Source organism: Rhineura floridana, chromosome 5 (genome assembly GCF_030035675.1).
Source record: "Rhineura floridana isolate rRhiFlo1 chromosome 5, rRhiFlo1.hap2, whole genome shotgun sequence".
Taxonomy (NCBI): Eukaryota; Metazoa; Chordata; class Lepidosauria; order Squamata; family Rhineuridae; genus Rhineura; species Rhineura floridana.
Genome location: NC_084484.1, coordinates 43,890,232 through 43,912,485, shown reverse-complemented (window position 1 = coordinate 43,912,485; position 22,254 = coordinate 43,890,232). Strand labels below are relative to the sequence as shown.

Sequence of the window (22,254 nt, the reverse complement as noted above, 5' to 3'; positions counted from 1 at the left end):
GTCCGTCACTGACATGGCAAGGAGATCCGAGAACCACGGTCGACGGGGCCAAAATGGTGCTATCAGAACCAGCTTGGACCTCTCGCATCGTGCCTTCCTCAAGCTTCTGGCTAACAGTGGTATTGGAGGGAAGGCGTACAATAGGCCATCCGGCCACGGTAGCGACAGAGCATCCACCGCTTCCGCTGTCGTGTCCAGGTATCGTGCGAAGTACCTGGGTAGCTGGCAATTGCGATTGGAGGCAAACAGATTGACTGAGAAGACGCCGAACCGACACTGGAGAAGATGGAAAATGGTCGGATGAAGTTTCCATTCTCCCGGAAAAACCTGTTGTCTGCTGGGCCAGTCTGCTGTCACATTCCAAATTCCTCTGAGATGTTCTGCTTTCAAGGATTGTAGATGTTGTTCTGCCCAGTCGAATATGAGGTAAGCTAGGTTCTGCAGAGAACGGGACCTGGTCCCCCTTGTCTGTTTAAATGAGATTTCGCACACGTGTTGTCCGTTCGAATGAGAACATGGTCCAAGGGGAACAGAGATTGAAAATGAAGCAGAACTAAGTGGACAGCCTTTAGTTCCAGCCAATTGATGCTCTGAGTCTGCTCTGCTTCGGTCCAAACCCCCTGAACAAACTGGGAGTTGCAGTGGGCTCCCCAGCTGAGGAGACTGGCATCTGTGGTGATAACAGTCCTGCGGGGTTCTCTGAACGGAGTGCCCTGGGTGAGATGTTGGACCCTCGTCCACCAGCGGAATGAAAGACGCAGTGCGGGGTTCAAGGGGATTGTTCGATGATTGGACCTGGCAATGTCCTGCTGAAACGGTAACAAAGCCCACTGAAGTTGGCGAGTATGAGCTGGAGCCCATGGCACAATATGGATGGTGGACACCAACATTCCGAGAGCCCTTGCTAGAAGCATGACGTCTGTGGTTGCGTGGTGCATCAGAGACCATCTGATGTCTATGATAGTGGTTATGCGGTCTGGAGACAGGAACACCGTCGCCTGCAGGGTGTCTAACATCGCCCCTAGATGTTGTAGGCGTTGGGTTGGTTGGAGATGGCTTTTGTCGAAATTGACTAGCCAGCCGTAAGTCTGCAAGACATGGAGCGTGAGCTTTAGATGGCGATGAGCCAGCTCCCTGGAACTCGCCCGTATTAAAAGATCATCCAAGTAGGGGTAGATATGCACCCCTTGAAGCCGGAGGTAAGCCACTAGGATGAGTAGCACCTTGGTAAATACTCTCGGGGCAGACGAGACACCGAACGGCATTGCTCGATATTGAAAATGCTGGGGGCCGAAGGCAAACCGAAGGAATTTTCTGTGGGCTATGCAAATAGGCACATGGAGATACGCTTCCTTTAGGTCGATAGAAGCCAGGAAGTCTCCTTCGTGAAGGCTTTCTGTAATGGAGTGGAGGGATTCCATTTTGAATCTGCGATACTTTACGCAACGGTTGATGAACTTGAGGTCCAACACCGCCCTCCATGACAGATCTCGTTCGGGCACAGTAAATAGGAGGGAGTACACCCCTTCCGACCTCTCTGTTGTAGGGACTGGCTCTACTGCCGCTGTGTCCAAGAGGTGATGTATGGCTGTCTGCATGATGCAGTGCCTGGATGGTGCCTTGGGACAAGGAGAGGGATGAAATCTGTCTGGAGGGGTTGCCCAAAACTCTAGTGTATAGCCATAACAAAAAAGATCTCTGATCCAGGCGACCTGAGTCAGACGCAGCCAATGGTCTCCAAACAGAAGCAGTCTGCCCCCGACCGGTATCGCATCAGTACTGTCTGTGCTGGCGAGACCCTCCCCGATATGAGGACGTTGAGGTACCTCTGCATCCCTGGTACTGACCTCTGCCTGGGAAACGTCTGTTCCAGGCTCCCCTGGAGGAACGGAAATCATTGGTTCAGAAATCGCAGCCTTGTCCCCCGGGCCGAGCTCCTCGAAAGGGCTGGGTCGTGCGGTATGAGATGAAACATCTGAAGGGCCTGCGATCAACGTTCCTGACAGTGGCCAAGACAGGCTTCCAAGCATCCTTGGGGTCAACAAGTACTGCCTTTAGGGCTTCCTCGCCAAAGAGTAATGAGCCCGAATAAGGTGCCCTTGATAAGTTAACCCTGGCTGTAGAGTCCGCTTGCCAGTGACGTAGCCAGAGGGTCCACCAAGTGACTACGTGAGCTGCCATAGCTCTTGCTCCCAGCTGATTTGCGTCCAAGGTGGCATCAGCCACAAACGCTGCCGTCTTGCGTAATTTCACCAGTGACCTCCTCAGAGAGACAGGATCGGGATTAGGATCATCTAAGAGGTCAACCAACCACATCATCGCTGCCCTGGAAAAGATGGAGGCTGATGCCGAGGCTCGCATGGAGAAAGCGGTGGCCTCATGGTTTTTGCGTAAGGCAAAGTCCAGCCTCCGCTCAGTGTGAGTCCCCTTCCCTCGGCAAAAGGGGTCTAGAGACTAGACTGGAAATCGGCTCGTCTATGCCAGGGACGGCCAGTCTACTTGTAAAATCCGGAGCGAAAGAGTAAAGCTTGTCCACAAGGGCGTTAAAACGGCGTGTTTGTAATGGGAGAGACCATTCGTCCTTGTCCAGTTTGGCAATAGGATCTGGCACAGGAAGGTAGTGCTCTGCTGGTGTGGGGGATTTCAGGACCCTGGCCGCTTTAATAGTGACAGTGGTAGCTGCAGGTTGTGTAGATTGGAGACCAAGGGTGTTCAATACTCTGCAAGCAAGGGGCTGATAATCGGAGGGATCAAACAGGCGGTAAGATGTATCCTCCTCTTGTTCCAACTGATCACTCAACTCATCTCCTTCAGCTTGCATAGCAAATGATGGATCCTCCCCACAAGAAACGACATCAACAAACCTGCCCCTGGCAATGTCAAAAGGGTTTGGAGAGCATGATGGATCTGCCTCATTGCATGCATAGTGGCTCATATCATTGGGTTGTCTGCAAACACTCCGCTGAGGCATGGCAGTGACCTGTGACTGTGACTGCGTTTGAGAGAAGAACGACAGCATGTCTTGTAGTTGCGATATGAACTCCTGAGGCGGTTCAGCAGGCTGAGAAGATGAATGAGCCCTAGGTGGTAATATGGGAGGAGGATAGCTGGCTGCTGGCTGGTCAGGAAAACCTGCAAAGTCCTCCTCGGAGGATGCGGCCGGAGAATTAAAGAGATTTGTTAATGGTTCTTGGCCCGCCTCCTCAGAAACCGGGACAGAGACGTAGCGTGCCCGCTGGTTGTGCTGTGGCTGGATATATGCTTGGTTTTGGCAACTGCTTTGGTGTGCTTGTGCTTGGTTGCCTTAGATTGTTTAGGCTTGGTTGCCTGAGCTGTCACTGGCTGTTCCGCCATCATATATTTTCGAGGGGGTTCAGTACACGGCCACGGATGGGGCAGAATGTACAGACCCAACAGGCTCAGTACACGGCCACGGATGGGGCAGAATGCACCGGCTCAGATGGCTAAGTATACGCCCGCGGATGGGGGAGAATACACAGTTCCAAACAGCCTTGGTACACGGCCACGGATGGGGCAGAATGTACAGTTCCAAACAGGCTTGGTACACAGCCACGGATGGGGCAGAATGTACAGTTCCAAACAGGCTTGGTACACGGCTACGGATGGGGCAGAATGTACAGTTCCAAACAGCTTCAGTAGTCAGCCTCAGTCAGCAGTTTGAGTTGAGAGACCTGTGTTCTACTCTGCAGCACACACACAGAAACTGACAAAAAAGGCCTTGAAAAGAATCCTCTATTATTGTACTCTGCAGCACACACACAGAAACTGACAAAAAAGGCCTTGAAAAAAATCCTTTACTGTTGTAAGGGTTAAACAGAAAGGACGGGAAAAGGGGGAACGAATAAAATGGCGCCCGCTAAAAGAGCGGGAAAATAAGCCAATCAGAAAAGCATAGGGACGAGGAAGAAGCAATGGTGGTCACTGAAGAACACCAGTGAGCTGAAACAGGGCCAACCGAAAACACTGCTGCAGCAGATGAGCGTCAAAATAAGCTCCACAGCCATAGGGCTGAAGGACGCAATCGCAGCCTTAAGGGCCAGCTGTGAAAATCACTGCAGAGGAGGCAAAACGGCCTGCAAAATCCCTACAGTCGTTGAGACAGTCGCAGCTGGGGGGGGGGGACAATCGGCAAAGAAAGCTGCAAAACGAGAAGGAGCCGCAGCTGCAGGCTCCTGAGGTCAGTCGCGGTGAGATTTAAAATGCCGTGGAATGAGCAGGGGAGGGAGGGAGACGGAGCAGCCCAACTAAATAAAGGGCCACTGGAAAGGCAAAAAGAGCCGCAGCCGCAGGCTCCTGGGGAGGAAAGACCAAGGGAGCCGCCGCGAAAGTAGGTGGCAATCTATAAAATACACGAGACAGTGGAGGCGCAGAGCAGGAAGCTGCAGCCGCAAGCTCCTGGATTAAGGCTGCGTCCGCCGCCTGAGGAAGGGAGAGCCGCAGCCGCAGCCTCCCAGTAGGTCACCGTTCAGGCAGGGACTGAGGAAACAAGGGCGAAGAGCAACCCCCCAAAGAAATTCCCCAGGACAATAAAAACAAAGACAGAAAAAGAACAATCAGTCCCACACACACTAAATTAATTAACAGACACACAAAACTTATCTACGCTATCTTATACTCCAACTTGCACGGACGAAAGGCAAGAATGAACTGGGGAGTGGGAGGGGCCTGCTGCCCCTAGTCTTGACTTCAAAACATTCTTGCCTTTGGACAATAGATGGAGCTATGTTACCCGCTTGATGGCAGTCCTCCTGTGGAAAATAACTATTATTAGTTCCATCATTAAAAAAACCAAATGAAACTATACCACTCTCCTATAAAACAAAAAAATCATTTTTTCAAAAAAGATTGTGCAAGTTCACTATGGTCTAGATTGGGGTGGGAACTTTGGCCTAATTTTATGCAAGTGAGAGGAGTTCAGAGGAGGGCATGAGTTTAAATTTCCCATAATAGTTAATGGGAAAACACAGAAGACAGTTTTTCTGAATCAGTATTCAGATTTGGACCCCTAGCTGAACTTGGCAACCACTGAACCAGTACAGCCTTAATTCACTAATAGGCAAAAAAACCCTTGCAGTTTAAGAATGTACCTATAGCCCACAGATATTTCTATCAAACTTTAAAAAGGGAAATTGGGCAGGTATAGTGAATGCACCAGGGGAGCAAGAGACCTGACCTCCTCTCTGAGATATTGGACTACCCTACAAATTTGTCAAAATACAAACACAATTTGGGTTGGTCTTTCACAGTCCAATGCACTTCCTGGGTAGCTTGGAAGAATTTGGTAACAAAGACGGTTCGGAAACTGCAGCTTGTGCAAAATGCAGAGGCCAGATTGGTAACAGGGACCAGACAGTCCGAACATATAAAACCGATTCTGGCCCGCTTGCATTGGCTGCCTTTATGTTTCCGAGCTCGATTCAAGGTGCTGGTTTTGACCTATAAAGCCTGACACGGCTTGGGACCACAATACCTGATGGAACGCCTCTCCCGATACAAACCCACCCGTACACTAAGTTCAAGATCAAAGGGCCTCCTCCGGGTGCCTACTCCAAGGGAAGCCTGAGGATGGCAACAAGGGAGAGGGCCTTCTCAGTGGTGGCCCCCAAATTATGGAATGATCTCTCTGACGAGGTGTGCCTGGCCACCAACACTGTTATCTTTTCGGCGCCAGGTCAAGACTTTCCTCTTCTCCCAGGCATTTTAGCATGTGTTTTATACTGTTTAAATTTTTAAATTGTGTTTTAAATTGTTTTTATAAGATCTGCTTTAAATTGTATTTGTTTTAATGTTTTTAGTTACTGTAAACCGCCCAGAGAGCTTCGGCTATGGGGCGGTATACAAGTATAATAAATAAATAAATAAATAAATGTGCCTCTGAGCATATGGTAAGTGGTGGCAACACCTGCAATCAGCCCCAAAGAACAGAAACAAGACATGTGCTGTACTGATCTTGTTTTAGCAGGGAGGAAGCATCAATATTAAGACAGTTGATAAGAGTTCAGATAGTCACACTTTAAATATGTTTGATTTACTCTGCACTTTTAGTGACATTTCCCACAGTAAATTATTTTCTTTTGCTTCCGTTTCTGGGAGTATGTGAAGTACAGCAACACTTTGCATAATTTACACTAAAAAAACCCTCCAAAACGAATTGTGGAATAATCGCACTGACTATTCTGCAAAATAGTCTCCAGTGGACATGAGGAGTGTCTCAGTTTGCACAAGATAAAATAGTGGGAGGTGAAATGTATTCTAACTAATTTCTATGTGTGCTCCATGTTTTTAATTAATCATGCCCACTCTTCCTTAAGTGGAGTGATTTAAGCATAGCAGGCTGGATACAAGCATCTTGGGCAGGCCAAGTTTGTTTTTTTCCAACAGCTAGATTCATTCCTGAAGTAGCAACATATTGTAATCAGTCTGATTTTACATCAAACAGCAGTTTCAGATTCAACTGTTAATGTACCCAAAATAGAAATAGAACATAACCTCCAGTTTGTAACACAAAAGGCTGTCTTCACCATCATATGACATTCACCAATAAAAGGACTTTGAAATGTATAAAAAATAAATTTGAAACAGATTTCTAAGATGAATAGTTTTTATTTATTTATTATTGGGTTTATATCCCACCCTTCCTCCAGCAGGAGCCCATAATGAGAGAAATATAATTTTCTAGGTTAGATTCTCTGTAGAAACAGTAGTGTACAATGCGCTATAAAACTTGGGCTACCTGAAAGACTGTCTTATCCCTTATATTCCCAGTCAATCACTGCGCTCTGCATGTGTGGACCTCCTGCAGATATCTTATCAGGAGGTCTGTTTCGCACAATACAGGAAGCGGACCTTTAGTGTAGCGGCACCTACTCTTTGGAATTTCCTCCACTTAAATATTAACATAAGCACCATCTCGGGGGGGGGGGTTCGGCGCCTACTAAAGACCATCCTCTTTCAACAAGCCTTTTAAGTAGAGACCTTATCCTAGTCTGTATCTTGTTGGAATTGCTTTTTAATATGTTTTAAAACCTTTTTTAAAAGGTGTTTTTATAGCTTGCTTTTAAAAAAAAGAAAAGAAATATCTGTTGGCTATAGGTACATTCTTAAACCACAAGGATTTTTTCCTCATTTCTCTGCTTTTTAATCTGGGAGGCAAGAAATTTCTGCTTTTCTCTGCTTTTTAGTAAATTTCTCTGCTTTTTAATCTGGGAGGTAAGAAATGGGTTCCTGTGCAAGTTTGTTGAGAATGAATTGATCATTTGCATGCTAATTGAGTTCAATGGAATTTACTCCCCTGCAATCATGCTTAGGATAGGGTGAAACTGACCACGGGGGAGAACGAGAAGGGGGAGAGGAGAGGTGGAGTGGGCAGGGGAAGAGGAAGAAGAGGGGGAGGAGAGGGAGAAGGGAGGAGGAAGGGACAGGAGAGGGGGAGGGGAAAGACAGGTCTAATCATTTGTATGCTTTTTGAGTTCAGTGGGATTTACTCCCATGCAGTCATGCTTAGTATAGGTGAAACTGACCACCGGAGAGGAGAAGGGGGAGGGGAGAGGAGAGGAGAGGAGAAGGGGGAGGGGAGGGGAGAGGAGGGGAGAGGAGAGGAGGAAGGGAGAGGAGAGGAGGAAGGAGAGGAGAAAGGAGAAGAGCGGGGGAGGGTCTAGAGAGGGAAAGGAAGGAGGATGGTAGGGGCAGGAGGGAGGGGAGGTTTGATCACTTGCATGCTTATTGAGTTCAGTAGAATTTACTTCCTGCAATCATGCTTAGGATAGGTGAAACTGACCTGGGAGAGGGGGGACAAGGGGGAAGTAGGAGGGAGGGGAGGAAGGGTAGAGATAGGAAGGTGGGAGAGGGGGAGGAGGAGGAAGAGGAGGAAAGGGAGGAGATTGGGTAGGTGGGCACAGGGCAGAGGGCAAGCTCCTTACCTTTCCAAAAGGAAAACACATTGTTAACAGTATCATTATTTTTCAGGGATTTCCCCACCTTTTTATTCTACAACACATGTAGTCTCCCATTCTAATTTAAACCAAAGCTGTCCCTGGTCACATCTGCACCACACATTTATTCAAGCTTAAACAGCCATGGCTTCCCCTAAGGAGATTCCCTATTCCCCTCACAGAGCTACAATCCCCAAAATTCTCTGGAAAAAGGGGCTGACTGTTAAACCACTCTGGCTACTGGAGCTCTACCAGTGGAATAGGAGCCTCCTAACAACTCTCAGCACCCTTCACAAACTACACTTCCCAGAATTCTTTGGGGGAAACCATGACTGTTTAAATTGGAATAAAATGTCTAGAGTGGTTGTGGCCCCTGACTAGGCACTGTGAGTCTGGCTTTTAGAACACTGACAGTTGGTTCTTTCTGAGCATGCCCGCACTTATCATTGACTCCAATGTTAAATTTCTTAAATTAATTAAAAACCAGCCAGGCTTTTTTTTAACTTTTAAACTGCAGAAGATGAAGGTCAGAGTATGGGGCAAGGTCAGTAACAGGATTACAGGTACTCTGTGAATATGGCTGGTTTTTAATTAATTTCAACAAATTATGACAATTCTGACAGAAAAAAGTCCAAAAGGGGTCTAGTTTTTTTCTCTCTTTTTACACTTTGAACTCTCAGTTCTCTCTGAATCTTTTGTGTATTGTCATGAAAACTTAGGGAGTTGTTAAGCAAGCATTTCTGAGTTCAGGACTATAAGTTTTGTAAGGTTTTATTTTGAATTGATGTTATGGGAAGCAGCAGAATTGAATGGGGGCTATTTTAAATTTAAGATGGCGGAATGTGAAATATTCATGCTGGCTACACTATACAGCCACTCTTGTGGCTGTATAACTGGGCTGTTATCAAATCACCAAACTGGGGTCCAAACCAAATCTTGTTGTTGGTGTACACCCATACTATATACTGATGACTATAGAAAATGTGGTTTTGCCAGCACAAACAGGTAAATGGCGGGCAGTTAATGTCTGATGCAGTTACATGATAAAAGGTTATCTAAGGCAATAGCATCATGATACATTACAGAAATAATGAGTCTGATGAAATCCATTTTTCTCCATATGAAATCCTGTCCTATTTACAACACTACCAAGAATGAAACTGCAATGCTGATGACAACCAACAAAGAGCACTGGTTTGACTTACAGCTATTATTGTATCTGTTAATGAATGACACCAAGGTAATGAAATCCTTCCAAATTCATTAGTAGCCCCCACATCAGACATTACAAATCCTCATGGCAATCACCTACTACTGTCACTTCATCATATACATGCCATTATTCAAAATAGTGTCAAGTTAACATTTAAGAGGAAATTTTGCAAGAAACATTATTTTCAGCATAGGATTACCATTTTTAAGTGGACTTTTTTAAACATAAGGGATAATTTGGAAGACAATTTTAAGAAAGTACAAAACAGATTCCAAGGACCAACAAAAGGATACACTTAGATAAAAGCCTTAAAGAGCCATTCTCTTCTATTAGTGGCAACCAGCCAGACGGCTGGTGGCTATGTATGAAAAATAAGATAGCTAGCAAAAAATAATTCTTCCAAAAATTCTACTTTAAAATTCCACTTAAATATAGAAATGTAAGAAAGCATACCAAACTGAAAGTTGAATGCTATGATTTCTTGCATATTGGTTCACATGAAACAAAAGTGTCCCTATGAAAGAGACCAAATAGATCTCCTAGAATTTAGTTGTTTTAATCTTCTGATTTCTCCTGTATTCATGCAATATTAGTAAATTTGGGCAACTAGAAGGCTTTTGCCTAAGCAATCCTATAAATGTTAAATATTGCCAAATTTACAAATATTTATTCTGTTTTCCACTATAGCCATTTATGTGCATACCTATACAATGATATGCACGCATATTGGAAGTAAATGCCACTGAATTCAGGGAAAAAAACACCTGTGTGTTTTTTTAAAAATAACTTTCCCCTATCTGGCATTTGGAGCCACTAAGACCCCAATGATATCTGCACATCTTTGCAAGCATGCAGCACCTTCACTTCTCCAGGTGCCCAGACTTAGTGACAGTTCGCAATCAAGAACTTTTAGTGACCATTTTTCTCACAGAAATATCTTTGCAAAACATGTTACTGAAGGTTGCCTCAACATTTAGAAGTCACAATGTCACTGGCCTCCTTTTAAAAAATGAATTAAATCCTCAGATTTAATGATAGGATTCAATGCCAAACTACTAGTTTGACCAGCAAACTTGCCTCTGTGCACAACCTGTAGGATATACTTACCAACAGTCTTCCATAATGCTTTGAATCATATGAGAATGTATGATTTATGTGAAGTTTTGTGCTTTAAGGCAATATAATGATAAAATCATAATGCGAAAATACAATTTAAATAACATCCCAGAAGAATATAAATATCAAATAAGGAACAGATTTGAGGCTTTAAACTTAGTTGACAGAGAACCAGAAGAACTATGGAGTGAAGTCAGAGACATGATCAGGGAAGAATGCAAAAAGACAATACCTCTCGTTAAAAAGAGAGAAAGACCTCAATGGATGATTGAAGAAACTCTTAAAATGGTTAAAGACAGAAGGAAAACAAAAGCAAGAAAAGATAGAAAGAGAGGAATAAAGAAATTTATGTTACATTTAACACATAAAAGTGGACTGCCTTCAAGCCAATTCCGACTTATAGCAACCCCATGAAACCTTTGGTTGTGTTCATAGGGTTTCTGTGGTAAGCACTACTCAGAGGTGGCTTACCACTGTCTTCCTCTGAGGCTGAGAGGCAGTGATAGGCCCAAGGTCACCCCATGATCCCCCCGGTTTTGTGGGATGCGAACCATGGGCTCCCATGTCATAGCTGAAAACTCCAGCCACTGTCCCACACTGGCTATCATTGAAAACATACATTTTAATTAATACTGAACTGCCAAGGCTCAGACAGAAAAACCAGAGTAGTCTCTGAGGTGTGCAGGCCAAGTTACACCTATGGTATAGAAACTGAGCTCTTCTGAAGCTGTGTATACCGTAAGCCAGTATACTGAAACCCTGACAACATGGAGGCAAGTGGAACAAACACAGTCAGAACCCTACATGCAACAATACAGCGACTAGTACATAGGGACAAAGAGAGCCATTACAATAGTTATTATATAGAAATAAAAGGGCATAACAGAAAGGGTAGAACAAGAGCCCGATTCCAAAAGATTAGAGAAATTAAAGGGAAATTTAAACCAAGGGCGGGGATGTTGAATAACCAACAGGGGAACACACTGACTGACCAAGATGAAATAAAAGGAAGATGGAAGCAATACAATGAAGAACACTATAAAAGAGATGCAAGGATGACAGATTCATTCATTCACAGAGGAACCGTATGATGAAGAACCAGACATTTTAGAATGTGAGGTGAAAGCTGCTCCTAACATAATGGGAAGAAACTAATCACCAGGAATAGATGGCATACCAATAGAGTTGCTACAAGCTACTGAGGCTGAATCTGTCCAAATTTTGACAAACATTTGTCAACAAATATGGAAAACTAAACAATGGCCCACAGACTGGAAGCGCTCAATATACATCCCAATTCCAAAGAAAGGGGATCCCAGGGAATGCAGTAATTATCGAACTATTGCCTTAATATCCCATGCAAGTAAAGTAATGCTCAAGATTCTACAACAAAGGCTCTTACCATATATGGACCGAGAAATGCCAGACGTCCAAGCTGGATTTAGAAAGGGAAGAGGCACCAGAGATCATATTGCAAACATTCGTTGGATAATGGAATGGACCAAGGAATTTCAGAAGGAAATCACCTGTGCTTTATAGATTACAGCAAAGTCTTTGATTGTGTAGATCAGTGTTTCCCAAACCTTTTTTATTTTTTTGTTGCTGGACTACAACTCCCATCAGCCCCAGCCAGCATGGCCAACGGTCAGGAATTATGGGAACTGTAGTCCAACAACAACAACAACAACAAAGGTTTGGGAAACACTGGTGTAGATCATGAAAAACTATGGAATGCATTAGAAGAAATGGGGGTGCCACCGCACCTGATTGTTCTGATGTGCAACCTATACTCTGCACAAGAGTCTACTGTAAGGACAGAATATGGAGAAACCGATTGGTTCCCAATCGGAAAGGGTGTGACACAGGGGTGTATTTTATCACCCAACTTGTTTAATCTATACGCAGAACATATACGGATAGCGGGATTGGACCAAGAGGGAGGTGTGAAAATTGTAGGGAGAAATATCAATAATTTAAGATATGCAGACGATACCATACTCTTCACAGAAACCAGTACAGTAGGGCCCCACTCATACGGCAGGTTATGTTCCGGACCCCCGCTGAAAAGCGAAAAACGCTGAAAAGCGAACTCATTGTATAGAATGGCGAGCGACGCCCAAAAACCACCCTAAAAGTGGAACAAGTGGCGTATGAGTGGGGCTTTAGTCTAATTGCATCTAATTGAGACTGCCGCATTAGAAAAGCGCCATAAAGCGAAGCGCTGTAAAGCAGGGCTCTACTGTAAATATTTGAAACGAATGCTGATAAAAGTTAAAGAGGAAAGTACAAAAGCAGGACTATAGCTGAACATCAAAAAGACTAAAGTAATTACAACAGAAGATTTATGTAACTTTAAAGTTGATAATGAGGACATTGAACTTGTCATGGATTATCAATACCTTGGTGCAGTCATTAACCAAAATGTAGACAATAGTCAGGAAATGAGAAGGATAGGACTGGGGAGGCAGCTATGAGAGTACTAGAAAAGTTCCTCAAATGCAAAGATGTATCACTGAACACTAAAGTCAGGATCACTCAGACTATGGTATTCCCAATCTCTATGTATGGATGTGAAAGTTGGACGTGAAAAAGCAGGTAAGAGAAAAATCAACTCATTTGAAACGTGGTGTTGGAGGAGAGCTTTGTGCATACCATGGACTGCGAAAAAGACAAAACTGAGGGTATCATACTTTGGACACATCATGAGAAGACATGATTCACTAGAAAAGAAAATAATGCTGGGAACGACAGAAGGGAGTAGAAAAAGAGGAAGGCCAAACAAGAGATGGATTGATTCCATAAAGGAAGCCATAGGCATGAACTTACAAAATCTGAACAGGGTGGTTCACAACAGATGCTATTAGAGGTCGCTGATTCATAGGGTCGCCATAAGTTGCAATCGACTTGAAGGCACATAAAAACAACATGATAAAAGTACTCTGCAGAGTTTAATTTCATTGAGGAAGAGATAGTAAGATCACAAAGCAAACGAAGGATAACCTCAGTTCTAAACACCAGCTGGGGGAAAATCCCAGCAACACTTTGCAACACTAAAGAAAAGCTTCAAAAACAATTGTGGAATAATCGCACTGACTGTTCTGCAGAATAGTTTCCAATGGATATGAGCAGTGTCTCAGTTTGCGCAAGATAAAACAGTAGGAGGTGAAATATATTCTAGCAAAATTCTAGGTGTGCTCCATGTTTTTAATTCACCATGTCCACCTTTCCTTAAATGGAATGGTTAAAGCATAGCAGGCTGAAAACATGCATCTTGGGCAGGCCAAGTTTGTTTTTTCCAACAGCTAGAGTCATTGCTTAAGTACCAACATATTGCAATCAGTCTGATTTTACATCAGATTCAACTGTTAATGTACCCAAAATAGAAATAGAACATAACTTCCAGTTTGAAACACAAAAGGTTGTCTTCACCATCATATGACATTGACCAATAAAAAGGCTTTGAAATTAATAAAGATCAATTTGAAACAGATTTCTAGGATGAATAATGATAGAACTATGATTAGATTCTCTGTAGAAACAGTAGTAACACAGAAAAACTCACCAACAAACATACAAAAATGTAATTCTCCACCTTTGGAGATGGCAGGTGTTGCCACCACTCACCATATGCTCAGAGGCACATGCTACCAAATTCTTCCAAGCTACACAGGAAGAGAATTGGACTGTGAAAGACCAACCCAAATTGTGTTTGCAGTTTTACAAATATGTAGGGCGGTACAATATCTCAGAGAGGAGGTCAGGTCTCCTGCTCCCCTGGTGCATTCACCATAGCTGCCCAATTTCCCTGCTTTTTAAAGTTTGAAATATCTGTTAGCTATAGGTACGTTCTTAAACTGTAAGATTTTCTGCCTATTAGTGAATATAACTTACAAATGTCCACTCCAGTGTAACACTAGCCAAGGGATTAGCTAAGAAAAACCTGGCTCTAGCTGGCATGTCCCGACCACCACCACTGATTTTCTTGCCGAGAAATCCCTAAGTCTTCACAACAGCATTTTTGTTTTCAAGATTTTATATTTCTATGTTATGTGTCAAAGAAAGGAAGGGCAGAGATTATTCTTTCTTGAATGCACAACAATTCAACTATCTCTGACTAGGGATAGACAGATGGCTATAAATCTAGTCCATTACCCATTATAGGAGATATGCCCTATTCTCATCACTCCCGTCACTATGTGTGACAGTGTGAGGTTTAGAATAAAACATACAAACAGATAAAATTCATGCTGGCTAAGCACAATTGTGTTATTTTGTTCATCTGCATAATTTATTTTCAGTGAACGGTGCATATGTTTTAAGCACCAATTTAAAAAAAAAATGTTCAAGCTTGAATACTTTGAAGATTTCCATTGCCCTAAATAAAATACAGGCCAAGTAATACAAACTTGTTCTATGGATTCCTGATGCATTCCTTCTATACAGGCTATAATAAATATCAATTCAACAGTGCAACCATCTTCCTCCTCTATCTGGTTCTTCTAATGATTAAAATGTTTAGGTTACCTAATCCAGAATGGGCATGTGCTTACTACGTTATCAAATTCATATGTATGCATTTTTTTTTTTTTCAATAATTTTTATTCAGATTTTCATAAAACATACAAGACAAAATCATAAAACATTCAAAGACAAAAAACAAAATCAAAAATAGTTAAACAAAAAGAAAAAAAGAAAAAAAAAAAAAACAAAAATAAAAAATAAAGAGTAAAATATTGACTTCCCATTTGTCAAAGATCAAATCAGTTATAAGTCTATAATATATAACAATCCTGTCTCTTAAGTCATATTATAAAATCACTTTCCTCCAGTAGTTATCTTACTTAATCATCAAATCTCATAAACATTACTTTATTCTTTCCACAAAAAGTCAAAGAGAGGTTTCAATTCTTTAAGAAATATATCTATCAATTTTTTTTTCCAGATAAGCATATCGATTAATCCATCTCATTACTAATTATGATAATCTTATTGTCATAACCATAGTCAAAATAAACATTTCAATTAATCCATCACATCAGAATCTGTTAGGTTCAATAATTTCAGTAGCCATTGTTCTATTATCTCTATTAGTTCCATTTTCCATCTTCCATCTTCAGTAGTCTTGTTAAGTCCAGTAATTTCAATATCCAATCTTCCATTATCAGTATTCCATAATAATCTTGCTGTCAAAGCCATAGTCATATAGTAAGAGTCTGATGGGAATTACCTCTATCCCAAATATTTTCTTGCCATCCATTCTGAATAGGTTGCTGAAATACTGCTGTAAAATCATATCTCTATTCTTTTTTTCAAAATGCACTGGGTCATCTCTTAAAAGTTTTTCCATTGTCACATGGCTGCAGTTAATTCCATAGATTTTCTCTATATTGGGCTCCATCACATCATTCCAGTCCAGAAGATTATCCATGCCATTGATAACTTTATCTCTAGAATCTTCATTCATTTCTTCAGAGATAACATTGAGTTCCAAACAATAGATTTTATTTCTAAAGTCCATAGACTCCAAATCTTGTTCCTGTTCCACGTTGGTTCCAATCTCCGGGATCTCCTCTCTCACAGGGACCCCTATTCCAGTCTCCAGGGTCTCCTCTCTCACAGGGACCCCTGTTCCAATCTCCGGGGTCTCCTCTCTCACAGGGACCCCTTCCAGGGTCACCTCTCTCACAGGGACCCTTATATCTTTAATCTCCTGCTTCATTTTACTCAATTCAATTTTCGTTATCTCAATCTCATCCATTATTTTCTGAAACATAGTTATTTCCAGATTTTCAGCCACTTTCTTAATTGCCATTTTAAAAGAAAAATATAGGAAAACCACTTCTTATTTCAGCAACAATTGGGTTAATACTCCAAACTTGGTGACATCACAGTATAAACAGTGCAGACAGCCTTATCTCTCCAATAGTTAAGTAAACAAAATGCAGTTCCCAGGATCGAAACAATTAATGGCAATCGTCAAGAAACAGATTCGTCAAAATAAAATAGACCAAAAAGAGAGTAGTCTCAAAACAGTATAATATTTTTCAAAATAAAAATCTGGAATAGAAATCCCTCTTCTGTGTATATCTTTAGAATGCAAATCCAGGACAGCTTTTTGCAACAAAAACAGAGATAAGCTATTAATTAGTGCGTAGCAGAGAGAAGTTATGGCTCCCCAGTGAGATGTCAAAAACTGATCAATCTGGCAAATCTCTTTTAAACAGCAACAATTTAAGTCAAGTAAAAGAAAAATATAGAAAGAAGGGTGCTTGCCTGTTAGTGCGTTCTCTCTTAGAAGATAAGATGAACGTTCGCTTTAACAGATAGAGCTTGCTGTTGAAAATCCGTCCCACCTTCGTCGGCTGGACCTCGTCCCATAAATTAATGAGATCTGGTCGTCCCAACAAAAATAGGCTTTGAGGTTAATCTCTTCGTTTCTCCCTACCCGGGAGAAGTTTAATCAGTCAAAAAAAAAAGAAAAAACTGACTGATATATCTGAATAAGCTTCTTTTGAGGCAGGAGCCCGTCTCAAAAGCAGGCACAGGCTAAGTCACCCTTCCCGGAAGTCCCATATGTATGCATTTTTTTAAAAAATCACACAGCGGTTATATCCGGTTATATATTAACTCATACTCAGAGTAGGACCACTGAAATAAATTGACAGGTTGATCATGCTTAACTCTATTGATTTCAATAAGTCTGTTATGATATGACTTAGTTGGATACTTTGAGAAGAAAATATTACACTCTTGTCCTGTATTTTTTTGCTTCTGACTCCAGTTAATTGTTTCCCTAGTTAAATTTAGTAAGCTACAGTGCACTTCATTCTCCCCCTCATCCATGATTATAGCCATTAACCTTATATATTCAGTTGACTGGCGCAGCATAATATTTGGTTTGTAGCACAAATTTATTCAACCTCTTTAAATCCAAGCCCTCTTTGACAAAAACTTTGAGCTAGTGCAGAATTCAGCACTCCATCAATGCCAGTCAGGCTATTCACTCCGGAGGCAACTGTTAAAAAGTCAGATGCATAATGTTCTGCAAGTTGGAACTGTCAACAGAACACCCAAGCTTTACTTTGGTTCCATTTTGTTTAGTTCAAAAGAATAATGATCTTGTTAACTTTTCACACAACATAAATATATAATACTATTTTACAGAGTTTTACACTCCCAGTAGAAATGTCTTCAGTCAGGAAAATCCTTAAGGAACTTTTTGAACCATAATTTTGATCCCAAACTCCTAAAGTTGTCCTAATGTGAGGATTGAACTCAAAGCAAGCATGGGCTTCCCCATTCACTGCAACGTCTGATGCCAACAATGTAGTGACTAGGGCTGCAATCCAATATATGTCTACTCAGAAGTAAGCACTATTGGGTTCAATGGGACTTACTCCCAGCTAAGTGTATATTTGATTGCAGCCTAAGTAACTTAACATGACCCAAAACAAGCTCCCATGTACACAAGGGTCAGGGCAAGTATGCGCTTTATATTAGCACTAAAAATAAAGACAGATATTATTTTGGCTGATCTTAACTTTGGCCAAATGCTACAGAGTATGTGAGTGAAGCTCAGAAACTAGGGATAGGCTATCAAACTATCAGACGACAACTGTCAAATTAAATCTCATGTTTACAGCAGACTAAGGAAAATATGCTGTATACCTATTAACAGCCAAAAGAAAAACAAGAATAAAAAAGCAAGTACAGTTTCCCTAGCTCTCAGGATTTTTCAGCAGATAGATGGATTTTGTTAAAGAGAGGAAGAACTATGTTGAAGCTCTCAAGTTACTAGGCTCTTTTTCTGTGAAAAGGTCACATAATCAGTGGAGAAGTAGGGGGAAAAGATTTCTATATTACTTCCTTTTTATGCACTGATTTATTGGAGTTTACTAATGGGGGTTATGAGGGAAGACATCAAGCTACTGGAAATCCTGCGGTGCTGGAATTACACCATTATCTCTAATGGAGAAAAGTAACACTCAAAAGGAGACAACTTATTTTGAGAGATAAGGAAAACAAAACTACTCTGTTGAAATCCACAATAGACATCTCGATGCCACAAACCCTCCGTGGGGGTGGAGGACCTATTAAGATGGTCCGTCCCAGACGTCTGATGGATCCAGATGGATTCCTGAATGTGCTTGGAGCATGCACACGGCCACTCGGCTGAGGCCCTAGTGGAGAAGTGGAATACCGCAATCGCTGGGGCATTAGACCGGGTGGCTCCAAAACGCCCTCTCCCCCGGAATAGAGCTAAGACGGCACCGTGGTTCACTCCACGGTTGCGAGTTCTGAAGCAGCAGGTGAGACGGCTAGAGCGCCGGTGGCAGAAATCTCACTCTGAAGATGACCGAACACATGTTAGAGCGGCTGCAACAGCCTATCATGTGGCAATAAGGGCAACAAAGAAAGATTTTTTTGCTGCCTCTATTGCATCTGCAGAGTGCTGTCCCAGGAGACTGTTCCAAGTGGTCCGAAGCCTGGTCGGTCCAGTTGCTCCGGAACCAATGGAACAGAATAAGGTCTCCTGTGACGAGTTTGCTAAGCACTTTGCAGAGAAAATCGATTGTATTAAGAGTGCTATACCGTACACTGTGGACACAGTGAGTGAGCCAGAGGTGACCAATGGAGCTCCAGCATTGTGGGATCGGTTCCAGCTTCTTCCATCTGATGAAGTGGACAAGATGCTTTCAACTTTAAAGCCAACCACCTGCTTACTCGATCCCTGCCCATCATGGCTCATGATGAGCTGTAAAGATAGACTGGGTGAGAGGATCAAGATGGTGGTAAATACCTCACTTCAAGAGGGAGTAATGCCATCAGCACTTAAGGAGGCAATAATAAAACCAATCTTAAAAAAGCCATCCTTGGATCCTCAAGATCTGAACAACTTTCGCCCAGTCTCAAATTTACCGTTCTTAGGCAAGGCGGTTGAACAGGTGGTGGCAAAACAGTTGCAGGCACACTTGGAGGAAGCGGATTATCTAGATCCATTTCAATCGGGCTTCAGGCCTGGACATGGGACTGAAACAGCCTTGGTCGCCTTGGTGGATGATATGAGGAGGGCATGGGATAGGGGCGAATGCACCTTCCTTGTCCTCCTTGATCTCTCAGCGGCTTTTGATACTGTTGACCACACTATCCTCTTGGACCACCTAAAGGGGTTGGGTATAGGGGGCACTGTATGGCAGTGGTTCCATTCCTTCCTCTGCGGTAGGTACCAAAGAGTAGCATTGGAGGAGGAGGTTTCGGATCCTTGGCCTCTCACTTGTGGGGTGCCACAGGGTTCTATCCTCTCCCCAATGCTGTTTAACATCTATATAAAGCCGCTGGGGGCAATCATCAGGAGATTTGGGCTGCAGTGTCATCAGTATGCGGATGACACGCAGCTCTATCTCTCATTTAAATCTTCACCAAGGTTGGCTGTAGAAACCCTGTCCAAGTGCCTGGAGTCGGTGAGTGGCTGGATGGGAAGGAATAAGCTGAAGCTGAACCCGGACAAGACCGAGGTACTGTTTGTGGGAGACAAGGGAAGGTTGGGGGATGTGCACCTGGTGCTCAATGGGGTACGTTTACCCCTGAAAGACCAGGTCCACAGCCTGGGGGTCATTTTGGACTCCCAGCTGTTCATGGAGGCTCAAGTCTTGGCTGTGAGCCGGAGGGCGCTGTATCAACTCCATCTGATACGGAGGCTGCGCCTCTACCTTCCCAACCATCTGCTCCCACCGGTGGTACATGCCTTGGTCACCTCTCGCCTAGACTACTGTAATGCGCTCTACGTGGGGTTACCCTTGAAAATGGTCCGGAAGTTGCAACTGGTACAGAATGTGGCAGCTCGTCTGATTAAAGGCAGCTGCCGGCAAGATCACATCACTCCTGTGTTGAAGGAGTTGCACTGGTTACCGGTTGTTTACCGAACACAATTCAAGGTGTTGGCTTTGACCTTTAAAACCCTATACGGTTTTGGCCCAGTCTATCTGAAGGAGCGCCTCCAGCATCGTCAGGGATGCCAGATCAGTCTCAGAAGACCTTCTCTCGATCCCACCGGTAAGAACAGCGAGACTGGTGAGGACTAGAGAGAGGGCTTTCTCAATATTGGCCCCCACCCTATGGAACTCTCTCCCAAATGACCTCCGTCATGCCCCTTCTGAGATGACCTTCCGCCGGACTTTGAAGACCTGGCTCTTCAGGAAAGCTTTTAAGATGGGTTAGGCTTTTATTGTTATGTTTTAAATTTTTAATGCTTAATGTACTGTTTCTATCTTGTATGTCGCCCAGAGTGGCTGGTTAACCAGCCAGATGGGCGACTAATAAATTAAATAATAATAATAATAAAAAAACTACTCTGTTGAAATCTTAATTCTAAATTTTATCACACCGTACTCTTTCCCTACTAGTATAGTAACAAATGCACCTAAAATGCACTTTTCTCATTCTCACTAACACTAGCTTTCAGTACAAGACCTAAGTGATCCTGAGTAAGTATGCACAGACATTATGTATGTGGTTGGATATCCTGCCTGCATTCTACAAAAAAAAAAAGCAAGTGCACCTTCCAAACGTATAGTTTACTGCTACAATGCCAACCTAAAAGCAACAGCTCTTGCCATGTGTGACACACTGAAGGTTTCCTGATGGGAATTTGGCAACATCAGCTTTTAAAAAAAGTTGAAGCTGAAGATAAGCAAATAAAAATGGTACATGAAGGAAAACTTTACACAATGCTTACAAGACAGCAAAGGCTACATGTAGCTGCTCAAACAGGAGTGAATGAGGGACAGAGCTTTGGAGGCTAAGAAACTGTGAGCTAAATAATAATAAATGCCTGAAGTGGGATAATGGGAGGTCTAATTTATCCTACTGATTTGAACTATTATCTCCAAGATTTGGTTGCTGGTATCTACTGCAGTTATTTTACATATTCACATTACAGTTGTTTATTTGTTAAGAAAAATATAGATTGAGTAGTATTATGATTCTGATACTGAAAAATAGTAAATTGCATAAATTAATCCAACCTGATATGCTGCAAAACAAACCAAATCTTCTTTTCTTAATTAAACACAAATTTCCTCGAATTTGTTAAATTACTGCAGTTTTAAAGCATTTTCATGGACAAATTAGAATCCCATATAATTATAGTTACCTCTTATAACATAACTATCCAAGGCCTCTTCCATTCTTTGCAAAGCTTCAGCTCTGTTGGATCCATAGGTGATTAGCTAAAGCACACATGCACAAAAAGAAATTTAGAAAAATTAAGTTTACACCATTAAAAAATTAATCCTTTTTTGAATCCTCAATTTACTGTTTATACATTTCAGCAGATGTTATTTTTTAAAAAAGTATTTTGATATGTTTAATACATTAATGTCCCTCTATTCACTTTCACACCATTCATGATTTTTCCCTAACCTAGAACTCTCAAATGTTAAGTATAGCCCAATATTTTCTTCAAAGGTAAGCAAGGTGGCACAAACCTAAGTTGGACTTAGTTACCTACATGCCAGATGGTCACTACAAAGACGCCTTTCAGTTGTGTGTATTTCACACGTTTTGATGTGAGCTATGATAAGATCATTTCTTGGTGAAGTTGAGACTGACAGTGGCTATCTCCCTTCAAGGATTTTTGGAATAGCAAGATGGAAAGGGCAATAGACACGATCGCTTTCAAGTGTCTTCCTCCTACACTCCTGAGCTCAGCTGGATCCTTGGTTTATCAGAGAGTTTGAGCAATAAAACAGGTAAGGAGATGTCTAAAATACAGATGGCACAAGTCTCACAGTGAATGTACCATTGGTCTCACCTGAAAGGTGATTTTCATAGGAGTGGGCCATCACTGTGGGTAATAGTTCCACCTATCGTGCGAAGGCAAGAATGTTTTTGAAGTCAAGACTAGGGGCGTCAGGCCCCTCCCACTCTCCAGTTCATTCGTAGCGAGTCTAAAAAGAGATATCTAAAAATACA

The 22,254-nt window shown here is 42.5% G+C and overlaps 1 protein-coding gene across 3 annotated transcripts in view; it reads right to left on the bottom strand.

Annotated features, from left to right (window-relative positions):
* PCCA (propionyl-CoA carboxylase subunit alpha) overlaps positions 1-22,254 on the bottom strand; it is a 437,395-nt gene that overhangs the window by 213,506 nt on the left and 201,635 nt on the right. For all 3 annotated transcript variants that reach the window (XM_061626591.1, XM_061626592.1, XM_061626590.1), the window contains one exon: positions 21,434-21,509. In XM_061626591.1, coding sequence (XP_061482575.1) covers positions 21,434-21,509 — 76 coding nt within the window. The remainder of the gene's footprint in view (positions 1-21,433; positions 21,510-22,254) is intronic.